The sequence below is a fragment of the Eptesicus fuscus genome, chromosome 11 (genome assembly GCF_027574615.1).
Source record: "Eptesicus fuscus isolate TK198812 chromosome 11, DD_ASM_mEF_20220401, whole genome shotgun sequence".
Lineage (NCBI taxonomy): Eukaryota > Metazoa > Chordata > Mammalia > Chiroptera > Vespertilionidae > Eptesicus > Eptesicus fuscus.
In genome coordinates this window covers 40,169,919-40,183,361 of record NC_072483.1, presented here as the reverse complement: position 1 = coordinate 40,183,361, position 13,443 = coordinate 40,169,919, and the positions used below count along the sequence as shown (strand labels likewise).

The 13,443-nt window shown below is 34.5% G+C and overlaps 1 protein-coding gene across 3 annotated transcripts in view; it reads right to left on the bottom strand.

Annotated features, from left to right (window-relative positions):
• The window catches only part of PSMD14 (proteasome 26S subunit, non-ATPase 14), a 90,634-nt gene that overhangs the window by 35,280 nt on the left and 41,911 nt on the right, over positions 1-13,443 (bottom strand). For all 3 annotated transcript variants that reach the window (XM_028141106.2, XM_008138640.3, XM_054722943.1), the window contains 4 exons: positions 7,568-7,639; positions 7,237-7,356; positions 4,320-4,390; positions 3,160-3,310 (listed from right to left, as the gene is read on the bottom strand). In XM_028141106.2, coding sequence (XP_027996907.1) covers positions 3,160-3,310; positions 4,320-4,390; positions 7,237-7,356; positions 7,568-7,639 — 414 coding nt within the window. The remainder of the gene's footprint in view (positions 1-3,159; positions 3,311-4,319; positions 4,391-7,236; positions 7,357-7,567; positions 7,640-13,443) is intronic.

The following is a 13,443-nucleotide window of genomic DNA, read 5'->3' as shown; positions in this document are numbered from 1 at the left end:
AATTTAATACTTAATTTACAGAAACAAAGCAGTATCAGTATAATTTGTATTCTATCAGTATGCAATGTAGGATTATCAGCATATAAATGGCATATTATCTGGCTCACAATTAATACCAAATGTATATAACTAATTTTCTCAAACAGACAAAGACCATTTTTTCTTTATGTGGTATCCCAGAATCATTAGCATACAGGTATATCGGATTTACTTAAGAAATACCTACGGATGAGCTGATCTGCAACTAGATAAATATTACATTTTTAAAAGTCTATTGAGACATGGCTGGTGTGGCTCAGTCGGCTGACCGTCATCCTGTGCACCGAAAGGTTGCTGGTTCAATTCCTGGTCAGGGCACATGTCTGAGTTTGAGGGCTTTATCTCTGGCAGGGAGCATGCAGGAGGCAGCCAATCTCTCTCTCTCTCTCTCTCTGAAAGTCAACAGAAACATTTCGTTTTTAAAGTCCACTGAGTATTTCTGATTGTATTAAATAAAATATTTTCAAGGAAATAGAGATGTATTTGGACTAAAAGGTTATTAGTGTTTTGTGTCCTTTCTTAATGTTTTTAAAATAGAGAACAGACACAAGAGTTAGCAGGTAACATATGAACATTTCACTGACAGGAATCCTGATAAGAAAATGAGTTCTCAAAAGTAGTAATAATTATGAATTAATTGTGGTTACAAAGAAAGAATCCATGCTTATCACTCAAAAAACAGAGATAATATTGGGATTTATAAAAATGGAAATATAAAAATATACAGGAAGAGGTATTTAGTGAACAGAAACCTAATTTAAATCATTTACATATAGACTGCCATTTTTAACTCTTGATCTACTCATTGCCATATTAAATATTTTGACAGCTTTAAGAAAGCAAGTGCAAGAAAGAGGAAGGCAGAGTCTTATGTTATTCAGTTTTCACGTTTATATTCTTAAGTTTAATGCTTCAACTAGGAACACTGGCCATGGATGTACTAGCATTTAATTTGGTTCACAGTTTTAAGAGGTTTTGACACTAAGAATCATAAATTATAACCATATTCAGAACCTTATAGATGAAGTTACTTAATTAACAAAGAACTAAATTCTTATTTCAGGTAATAAAACTGTGAAAATCTATGTTAGGTATAACAAGTGATGTGAATCATCAATGATACATACTTATACTAATACAAAATATCTTCAAAAATATTTTATGACAAAATTAGACAGTAATACCTGTTATTTCATAATTTTAGATATTTTTAACTACTACATTTTACCACATGACAGCAGTCATGTGATACAAGTATTTTTAAATGCAACACAGTCTTCTAATATGAATTATGATTAATTATAAACAAGCAATGCAAATTCCAACATTGTATGATACTTAAAAATGGTTTAGAACCTAAAACTGCCATTTAAAAAACTATACGCAAGATAACCAAAAATAAAATACATATTCATTTATTTATATTCTATTTTGAGAATGCTTTCTTTTATTGTATTTAAGCTTATATTTTCCTTTGCGAAGTGGCCACCATCATATAAAACAAGTATCATAAAAAAAATCTGTCACAATAATACAAAATAAAACTAATTATATTTAAAATTAAGCTTCAATTATTACTTGTAAATATTTTGGTAGAGAATCTTAATCAGATAATTCTGTTGTTACATTTCTAAAATAAGAATCATTACTTAAATGAGTTGCCAAAAAGGTATGTTAATTATCAGAAAATTAAACTTAATAAGTATTATACTGCACTTTAATTTAAAAAACTAAAAACAAAAATCAAGGATTTTCAAATCCTTTTAGATATAGATATATTATTTAAATAACAATATACTTAGTAAAAAAACCAAGTAAATAAAATGAAATACTGGTACACAGCAAGCATCTGAAGTTATCTATTCTGAATTGCCTAGTATGTATATCAGTTATTATTATTGGTTTTATGGCCAGTTTTTGCTTCTGAAAAGCTAAATCACATCTAATAGGATCATGATTTAGAGAAGACCTCAATTTTATTCATCATAATAATATGATGTCAGCAAGTATTTAACTTCAAATTCATGACAGATAAAAACTCCATTTTAACAGCCAGATTTAGTTTGTTTGAGCTGGTGAGCAGATGTTAATGTAATCTGCAGTACTATCAAACTCCAGGTCTAATAGATAGCAAGCTAATATTTACTTTTAAGTGCTCTAAAAATAATTTAAAAGCTGCATAAAAAGGATTCCATAAATGTATTGTGATTTTATTTTAACAATTATTCTACACTACAATGAAAGTACATGCTCAAACAAGACACCTCAGCAGTATTTTAAAGCAGTAACCACCTAGCCAATTTCTGTATGTTCTGTAGTTTTTCTAATCCACTCTCCCTGTGGTTGAGCAAAATCGAATTGCCTCTCACATTTGCAGACAGCTCTGTGAAGGTGATAATAGAGCTACTCCCTGCTGTCATGAGGCAGGAAATAGGAAAATGGCATATGGGGCTAGAAAGAAAGAAAGAAAAAAAAGAAAGAAAGAACAAACGAACAAAAAAGAAAAAAAAAAAAAGAACTAAACAAGAACAAAAGATTTTGACAAAGAACAACTATAACCCAATATGCTTTGCAAGTTAATCTCTTTTCAGAATCATTTAGCATATTGAATCATTCATCTGGGTCCTCACTCCAAAAATGGGAATGACTGTTACCAAGTCTTTGGGGCAAGTTTTCATTGTCTAAAATATTTGGAACATACAACTCCAGAGTATGTCCTACACAATATCTATAAAATAGAGCTCTTTAACTAGATTTTTTAAATGTGCTAATCCCAAATTCTCCATTTTTAAATAAAGAAAGGAAGAGTAATGTTTATTAAAATATTCATGAAATGTGTATAGCAGGCTTTTAGTATGGTTTAACATTCTTAAACCTACGAAATAAAAAAATTTAAAGATAAACATTTATGATTAGACAATAGCTGATTAAAGTAGAAACAATCTCTAAATAATACCAAGACACACATATAAATTTGTACTTTTTTTTCTTTCTTTTTTAAGTAACCAGTCAGGGGGTTTTGTGTAATTAAGAATTCTGCTTTACAAATACAGATTTTATTTAATGTGGCTGCAAACAGAATGTGGCAGTAGATGCTAATAAAGACAGAATCTACTCTACCTTTCCTTTTACACTCTGAATGGGATCCACAACCACTGCCACAGCTCTCTCCGACAAGGCTTCAAAGCTCTGCTGCGTGTTGATATCCACACCAGAAAGCCAACAACCAAAGCCAGGGTGACTGTGATACCAACCAACAACCATCTCCGGTCTGAAACAAAGAGGGCATTCAGCTGTTCAGAACAGAACAAGGAATACATTTATGATATGAAAAGAAACAGCACACTAACAGGGTATAAATTAAGAAGAGATGATAAACACACAGGTGTGAAAAAGCACCATTAGAAACACTGATAGCATACACCACATTATCCAGAAAACATGGAAATGAATAAGTGTGATAAAGGAGTGCTATCATTAAGAGATGCACATTAGCAGTGGTAGATAAGGCTTTCAGTTTTTCACCTTGTTACCACACTTTCTCGGAGCCAGTTTTTACCCTTTCAGCATTCAAGTAAATATCTACTCTTTAACTCCTTAGCTCTGGGAGTTGGATTTTTCAGGCAGAGTATATTTTTAACAATGGACACCAGGATCCACTGTTGTGAAAGGATTAAATATCAATTAAACCAGCAGTAGAACTAGGAACTCAGTCAAAAACCAATTTGCACTGATCTGCTCAGCTGCTGAGCCTTTTGCTAACATTAATTTTGAAGTTTTTTCCACACAGTAGAAGAATTTGAGCAAGAGAATGACAACTATTGAGAGGTTTAATCTGGGGGGAGGTGGGGGGAGAAATAACTCGAAGAATATTTGGATTCTATTTGCCCTGTCTTTAAAACTCATATGCCTACAAATATAATTAAATATTCAGAATCTTATTCAGTTGCAACTCTCAAATACATGGAACATAAACTCTCTTTCAATTATCAGTGACTAGAGAGTAACTCCATATGTTAACCAGAGGGAAGCTACAGCAAAAGCTTACTATGTGATGGTTGAGAAATTTAACATGAAGCAGTTTTCTGATTGGCAAATTTCTTTGATTCTAGATGAATGAGAGACTAGATAGGTGCTGTCTAGCACTGACAGTGATACTTTTACATTAACTACATGGCTTTTTCCCCCCAGGAATGATATTCAAAAACATCCAAAATTTTGAGATACGTTTCTGAAAATATTTGCCATTATTCCTTTATATGATCATTTAAAATACTTACCTTCCTGTCTGCTTCAGCATATCCAGCATTTTGGCTTGGAATACTGGATCAACTGCCTCCACACTAACACCCTGGTTTAAAAAGAAAGAAAAATAAATAGCTTTTATAATTACGGGGGGGGGGGGGGAACCCCACATATTACAATGTAAATTAACAAAAAACTACGCAAGAAAACCTAGGTATATTATTTTGAGATATCAAAATAATTTTATAGGCTTTTATACCCATATTTGATACCTGCTCTTGTCATTCAATTATAAACCTTACATCAATAAAGCTCCTAAAATCACCAACTACCAAACTTCTTAGTTAAGACAATTTTCAATTATAGTAGAGACCATCTTTTTCAGGTTCCTTTAAGAGTTCATGGCCATTGCCAAAACCGGTTTGGCTCAGTGGATAGAGCGTCGGCCTGCCGACTGAAGGGTCCCAGGTTCGATTCCGGTCAAGGGCATGTACCTTGGTTGTGGGCACATCCCCAGTAGGGGGTGTGCAGGAGGCAGCTGATCGATGATTCTCTCTCATCGATGTTTCCAACTCTCTATCCCTCTCTCTTCCTCTCTGTGAAAAATCAATAAAATATATTTTAAAAAAAAGAGTTCATGGCCATGGCCATGGCTGTGTGTGTGAAAAATACCAAATAATTGAATTAACTACTTTTTGGTGAGACCTATTAGAAAGCATACTTCCTAACGCTGCCATCCTTTGATAACTTTTAAGCATCACATTAAAAGTTCTACAATTATTTAGCTATTATAATAAAGTTTCAAGTATTTTCCCAGTAATGTAAACACTCTGAAGAAAGAAAGTAATTTATTAGTTCCTCAGAGTTGTTTTGGGGGTGGGTGGGTGGGTTGTAAGAAGAGGAAGTTTAGTGCTTCGGTTAGGACAACTTGGTAGAATAGGTAGTTGGAGGGAATTAATATACTTTTGAATATTATCTAAAGTATAAGAGTATTCGCACAAAAATTTCCCACTAGAGACAATCTATAACCAAGTCTTTTAAAAGGTGCATTATATTGCTCGTTCAACCAAAAGAAAATTTCACAACCTGAACTATCACAGGCATTCATATAATCTCTTCAGTGATAGATCATTGCCATTATAGCTCGCAAAAAGCTTTCTTCTAACTTCAGGAATTTAAGTCTAATCTACTTAAACTAGCTAACATAAGCACTTCCTTTCAACCAAAGCAAACAGTATTTTGAATCTAATTGAGAGTGCATATTCAAGAACAGGGGTATGCAATCTGCTACTACCTACAGCTAAGAAAGGTGTTTTTTTTTTTTACATTTTTAAAGGATTGTTAAAAAAACAAAACACAAGAAACACACACACACGAATATGAGGCAGAGACACATGTCTTTACAGAAGATAGCTAACTCTTGGGTCAGAAGAAAAGCTTTTAAATTCTGCATAGAGTAAACATGGGGATAAAAATCTTCTATTTTATATTGCCAAACAAGCACTTACACAGAATATTAAAGCTTAAGATCCCTTTATTATAATGAATAAACATATAAGAATCACATGTAACAGATAAAACCAGTTAATTTTATTTTTTTCCTTTTTTATTGTTTAAAATATTACATATAGTAGTACATATATCTCCTTTATAAAACCAGTTAATTTTGTGTGTTTTATATATTCTGACATGAAAAGATAGATACAAATAATAGTCTAATATTCAAATCTAAATCTTTAGTTAATATGTAGTGTATTTCTCTAGGTCCAATGCACAAAATAAATATAATGGAAAATCGGCAGATCCAAATTAGTTTACCTCATTTCATGTTTTTCTATATTTTGCATTGTTTACAAATAAACTGCATTCTGTAGCAACTTCTCCATTTAAAATACTTATTATACACACAGACACACACACATATTGCAATATTTAAAAATGAAATTTGTTTTTCTCTAGCATCTATTTTATCAAAACATACTTACAGAAAAGAACTTCAAACAGCAGTTTTATGAAAACAATTTCTTTAACCTAGATATTTTATAAGGTTCAATAAGAAAAACATCTATCATAAAAAATATACACATTATATTTTTCTAGGCAAACAGACGAGAAGGATATGTATGTTGTTTTTTTTGGAAGGTAGGTTGAATAGCTATTGTCTTTTGGCCAATTTCTTTATATCAAAATACACACCTATCTACACAAGTCCAATGCACTAAACAAAATAAAAAAACAAAACAAAACAAAAAAATAATTGTCCTAGAGAGAGTAAAAATTCTAAACAGTAGATGACTTTTAAATCTGTATGAATTCTGTTTCTTCTATAAACAAATTATCATGCCTAGGCAAAAGGACCAAAGCTTACCATAAATTTTTTTGTGACTTAACATTCTTAATAGGAAAAGTTTAAGAGTCATTTATCACCATATATGGAACATTTAAAAAAGGGTCTTATTTCAAAAACAATGGGAACAAAACATGAGGACTAGATAATGTATGTAAATGAAAATCTAATTAAGAGTCTGAAATCTTTTGAACCAAGTGTTCAAACTAATCAAACTGATATCCTACTATTTGAGGGTGACTAATTTGTAATAAACCCAGTATGCTATGCTAGTTTAAGCTAAAGGTATGAGCATCAAAGGGATGTAATGTTAGCATCATTCAGTTTATGGACCTACAGGGAATGATGCACTTAAAATATAAATCATTTAATTCATACAATAATTTAATTCAATAAATTATTAATTTATGATGAATTTTAATCTTATGAATTTTTCCCATCAGGAAGAGAAAATAGAATATGATGAATGTTATTTGGCATAGGAAAATCTTATGATGAATTTTTCCTATCAGGAAGAGAAAATATGATGAATATTATTTTGCATAGGGAAAGTAAAGAGAAAAGAAACACATTTACTTGCAGCAGGCAACCATAAAAGTACTCACTGTTCCTGACTGTGGCATAGCAAACACATCAATCACTCTGACGGTGTAATCGTCAACAAATTCTCCAAGCATCAGACCCATAACTTCCATTGGAACTCCAGCACGACCATGTTTTAACATCTGTAAGAGGAAGATATGGGGACACAAAGCTTTGAGATCTTTATTCTTTTAAATTTAAAAAGAACCAAATTTAGTTGCAGTGGAAATAAAATACTCTTATTTTATTGATGAAGTTAAAACAATAGTTTGTCTGAGAGGATTACGATGACAAATATTCCAAAGTAAAAGAAACAGAGTTCTCTTAAAGCAAATTACTCCATTCAACACTTACCTTTAACAGTGCCAGGGAAGAGATATAGACTTGTTCTGCTGTGTCCACTGCAGGAGCATCTGTAGGTGGCCCCTAGAAACAAGCATATCAATTATAAACACACAGAGTTTATGAATTTAAAAGTAAAGTTACAACTTGATTGGTTTTAAGAGTTTTGGGAAAATATGTAAGTATCCTTTTATTCAGGTACAACACAAATAATCAAAACAAGTTTGGGATATCAAACCTGTAGAAAACAGATCAAACTCAGTACTAAGGCAAATGTCCAATGGACATAAAGCTTAAATCTTTCAGCAATGCTAATCTATCTCCACTCCAAAATAACTGTAATGCACCAATTAGTCATGTTTCTCACCAAAATGTGAAGGCAAAAGGCTGTCAGACTAGCATGATTAACTGAAGGATCAATGTAAACAGCAAATTCTCTAAGCTTGATTTTCAGCATGTAGATTAGGGCTATGGGATTTCTTTGAAAATAGTAGATATAGTGTGTGGGGGGGGGGGGGGAGGGGAGGGAGGAGGGACAAAAGACTTCTAATCCCTAGGTGAAAGAGCTGTGAACAACGTACTCTATACTTCACCTGATGAAGTTGTTCCCCTCCTCCTATACAACAACAAATTTAACACAGTAAACCCCAGGTGTGAACAAACTGGTTGAGCCTGGTATAGCTAACATGAAAATACTTCCAAAACCTAACCACTATCTTTAAGACAAATATTAACCTTATTACAGGCTAAGGAAGGTACTGTGTTTCTCCCTAAGGATTCTATCTTCATCAAAAGCAACAAACCTCTTTTACTGTAACATTCTGTGGCACAAAGTAATTTATATATAGTCCTTACCCTCAAGATGACTACAATCTTATAAATGTAATTCCACACATAGAAATTCTTATATTTTTGTTGTTGAAAGTATTATAGATGTTCCCCTTTTCCCCCCATTGACCCTCTCTACCGTCCCCCCCACCCCCCGCCACAGAACTATTGTGTGTCCAAGTTATCCATATATGCATATAAATTCTTTGGTTAATCTCTTCCCTCCCCCTCCCCTTCCCTGTGAAATTCTTCAGTCTGTTCCATGCTTCTATTTCTTAGGATCTATTTTGTTCATCAGTTTATTTTGTTCATTAGATTCCACATATGAATGAGATCGTGTGATTCTTGTCTTTCTCTGGCTTATTTCCCTCAGCACCATACTCTCTCTCCCGGTCCTTCCATGCTATCCCAAAGGGTAAGAGATCCTCCTTTTTTACAGCTGCATAGTATTGCATTGTGTAAATTGTACCTACAAGATGATTACAATCTTATAAATGTAATTCCGCAAATAGAAAACTTTTTTCCCCTTAATACTGGGCAGTCTAGGAAATTAAAATGAAATGTGACTTATAATTGTTAGGTGCAGTTTTGCTTAAAGTTCCCTTTTCTTGACATCTAACTGCTACAAACTATATAACAAACATGTTAGCTTTCCAAATTATGTCAACACTCTATCTTGCTCTAACAGGTTTGCTCACTAAAATTAAACAACTGCTTTACTCATTACATTTCACACTTATAGGTCTATGTATACTTTGTGCTTCTTCTTGTCTATTTATATGCTAAATTCTGTGATTTGTTGTGTTTAAAAGCTCATTAATATTTACTGGAAGCATCCTAGATAATAAAAGTGTAATATGCAAATCAACCGAACGGCAGCCAGTCACGGGAACCTAAATAAGGAGCAAGGGGTCCCGGACTGCAAGAGGGCGTAGGCTGGGCTGAGGGACACCCCCACCCCAGTGCACGAATCTCATGCACTGGGCCTCTAGTTAAGAATAAAAGGCCCTAAAATAAGTTTTCTCTAAATACAAGAATCATACAAAAATCACCTGTTTCCGTATGTACAATGTGGAAGGAAAATTCAAATCCCTTAAAATTTTAATAATAAATGCCACATAATAACTTAAAAATTGAGTGAATTCATCATCTATTCTCACCCAATACAGTTTTATCACTTGCATTTCAAATACATATGAATCTCAGTATGAAAATTTAAGGTAAGTTAAAGTGCTACCATGCCAAAACATTTGCTGAGATCATCATCATATAAAACATGATAATTTTGTTAAGATAATTGTATTCATCTAAGAAAGTTAAGAAATTTAAGAAGATAAGGACAGTAGTAAATTGTGATGAGAGGTTTTAGGGAAATAATACTTTACGGTCAGGACAGTGAACACTATATTCATAAAAAGTATTTCCAGGATCCAGAGCAACTTAAAATATGCATATGGAGAAAGAATTTTAAACTGGTGTCTATACTACAGTTATTAATACAAGGTGATCAACTTGTCAGAAAATATTAAGAAGAAAAACAAAGAATAGCCCTGGCCAGGCAGCTCAGTTGCTTAAAACATTATTCGGATACACCAAGGTTGTAGGTTCAAACCTTGTAGGGACTTATACAAGAATCAACCAGTGAATGCATAAACAGAACAACGAATCTCTCTTTCTCTTTCAATAAATAGAAAATAAATAAACAGGGAAATAAAACATCACACCATCACTGAAATGTATGATTGACAAAGTCCAGAAATTATTTTTGCCATCAATAAAAGAACAAACACTGTTCTGTTCAACATTATATGTAAACAGTACCTAACAAGTGCCTGGCACATAATAAGAGAACTCGAGTATTGGTTGAAAAAAATTGAGATATTGCAAGGCAATGGGACAGAAATAAAAAATACCCACCAGAACTCCCTGTGAGAGAAAACAAGTCATATGTAAGTAAATATAAAGATCCTTAGCTACTCTCTATTTTCTTCTTCTTTAAAAAAATACTTTTATATGTTTTTATTGATTTCAGAGGAAGGGAGAGGAAGAGAGAGATACAAACATCAATGATGAGAAAGAATAATTATCAGCTGCCTACTGCATGTCCCTTACTAGGGATCATGCCTGAAACCCAAGCATGTGCCTGACTGGGAATCGAACTGTGACCTCCTGGTCCAGGGGTCGATGGTTAACCGACACCAGCCAGGCTCACTATTTTCTTCTGACTCAGAAACCTACTACCAGAAAACATGCCGCTGTGTTTCTACAGTATGGGTGCTGTTTTTAGAGACAGCAGTCAGTGATATTTTCTGTTGCCCCTTTCACTCCATGACTACTTTGTTTCTTGATCTAGTTAGACTAAATTTTCCAAAGAGCTTGTCAAGAAGTAGCAGTGAACTGTATCAAGGAAGGAAGGGAGGGAGGGAAGGATGGAGGGATGGGGGAGGGGAAGGAGAGAAAGGGAGGGAGGGAGGGGAGAGGGAGGGGGAGGGAGAGAGGAGGGAGGGAGGGAAGGAGGAAGGGAGGGAAGTCAAGAAAGGAGGGAGGGAAAAGAAAGAAAAAGGTTAACCCATGTAAAACACTGTCTACGGGACAGATGGTAAGGACCTCTGTTAGAAGTGAGCATCTAAATCCGAGGCTATCACTTTTTTACATGCTCAACTGTTCAAAATAGCACACAACCAGGAAATGAAGGAAACACCATTAAAGACCCTGAAAACTGAGCTAAGAAAGATATGTAAGAACCTGTACAAAGATTACTAAACTGAGAAAAATGTGGGGCCATGGAAAATTTACATACATTGTCTCAATTCAGAGAGTAAAGTCATCTAAAAATAGGAATCACAAACAAAATTTTAGAAAATTATTTGACATCAGTAGAATAGATAGAGGTTTCCTATAGTTGAAATAGTTAGAGAACAGATCAAAATGAAAAAAAAATTTTTTCAATAATTAAAATTAAAAATACACCAGAGGAAGCAAGGGTAAAAATAAAAGTAATGCAGAATACAAACTTTAGAAGATATCCAAAATGTAGAGTAAAAGTGAGAAATGAAAACTATTAGAAAGATAATAAAACAAGAAATGGATAGAATCAATAAGTAAAGACAAATCTGAAGAAAATTATCTTAAAAGTCAACTTTTGAATCACTAAATGTCATACAATAATCAATGAAGAAAGTATTATATCTTTTGTTGTGGTTGTTGTTAAACCTCAATCGGGGATATTTTTCCATTGATTTTTAGAAAGAGTGGAAGGTATGGGAGAGAAACAGAAAGAAAAACATCCATGTGAGAGAGACACATCGATTCCCTACACAACCTGACCAGGGCCGCAACTCGACCAGGGCTGATGATGGGCCTGCAACCAAGGTACATGCCCTTGACCAGGAAGCTTTAGTCCGTAGGCCAACACTTTATCCACAAAGCCAAACTGTCTAGGACAAAAGTATTATATATATATATTTTTTAAATTGATTTTTTAGAGAGAGTGGAAGGGAGAGGGTGAGAGAAATATCGATGTGAGAGAGAATATCAATTAGCTGCCTCCTATCGGTGATTGAGTCTGAAACCCAGGCACATGTCCTGACGGGGAATTGAACCAGCAACCTTTTGGTGCACGGGATGACGCCCAACCACTGAGCCACACAGGCCAGGGCTCACCTCTCTTTAATATATTCTGATGAGTAAGAATTTAGAGGAGAATACCAATTCTTTTTGTTTTTTATTATATTTTATTGTTTTTTTACAGAGAGGAAGAGAGAGGGATAGAGAGTTAGAAACATCGATGAGAGAGAAACATCGATCAGCTGCCTCTTGCACACCCCCTACTGGGGATATGCCCGCAACCAAGGTACATGCCCTTTACCAGAATCGAAACTGGGACCTTTGAGTCCGCAGGCCGACGCTTTATCCACTGAGCCAAACCGGTTTCGGCAAAAGTATTATATCTTTAAAAAAATCTTAATTACATGGATAAAGCACAATTTCTAAAACCATACAAGGAGGAAGACTAAATAATCTAAATACAAAAATGCAATTTTGGATTTCTTTGCAACATTAAATTTTTATAGTTTTAAGAGAGGAACTCTTAACCAAAAATACTTTCAACAATAAAGATACATTTTTAAAAAATAATAAAATTAGAACTTGTATATTCAAGAAATTTTTATAGTCAAGTTAAAAAAAATGTCTGGCCCTAGCCAGTTTGACTCAGTGGATAGAGCGTGGGCCTGCAGACTGAAGGGTCCTGGGTTTGATTCCAGTCAAGGGCACATGCCCGGGTTATGGACTTGGTCCCCAGTAGGGGGCATGCAGGAGGCAGCCGATCAATGATTCTCTCTCATCATTGATGTTTCTATCTCTCCCTGTCTCTCTCCCTTCCTCTCTGAAATCAATAAAAATATACTTTAAAAATTAAAAAAAAAATGTCTGCAGGCCCACAAACATATTATGATAAGGGGTCAGAAAATACGATTTTATGCATCCTCCCTCAGAAAACTTCTTAATAAGTGATCCAGCTGAGACCCCACAAATCAAAATTAGAAACTTAAAACTATTAAAAGCAGTTAAAAATAGAGATATCTAAATAACATAAATAGGAAACCAAGATGGCAGCATAGGTAAACACCTGAACTTGCTGCCTCGCACAACCACTTCAAAACTACAACTAAAAGACAAAACAGACATCATCCAGAACCACAGGAAGGCTGGCTGAGTGGAAATTCTACAACTAGAAAGAAAGAGAAAAGCACACTGAGACTCAGAGGAGGTGCAAGTGAAGTGTGGAGGTACGGAGGCATGCGCGCGTGCAGAAAGGGGCTGGCAACTGAGTACGCTGTTGTCTTTTTCAATCAGGAGGTAGATACAAGCTCCCGACTGCTCTGAACTCCAGTTCCAGGCGAGACTCTGGAGACCCAGACTAATATGGGGAGAAACTGGACTGTCTGGCATTGGGCAGGAACACAAGGGTGGCTTTCAGAGGTGCTTGCAGCGATTACCAGACCGGCAGAGGAGGGCAGTTAGGGGCAATTGAGCCAGCAGGGGAGCAGTTAGGTGTC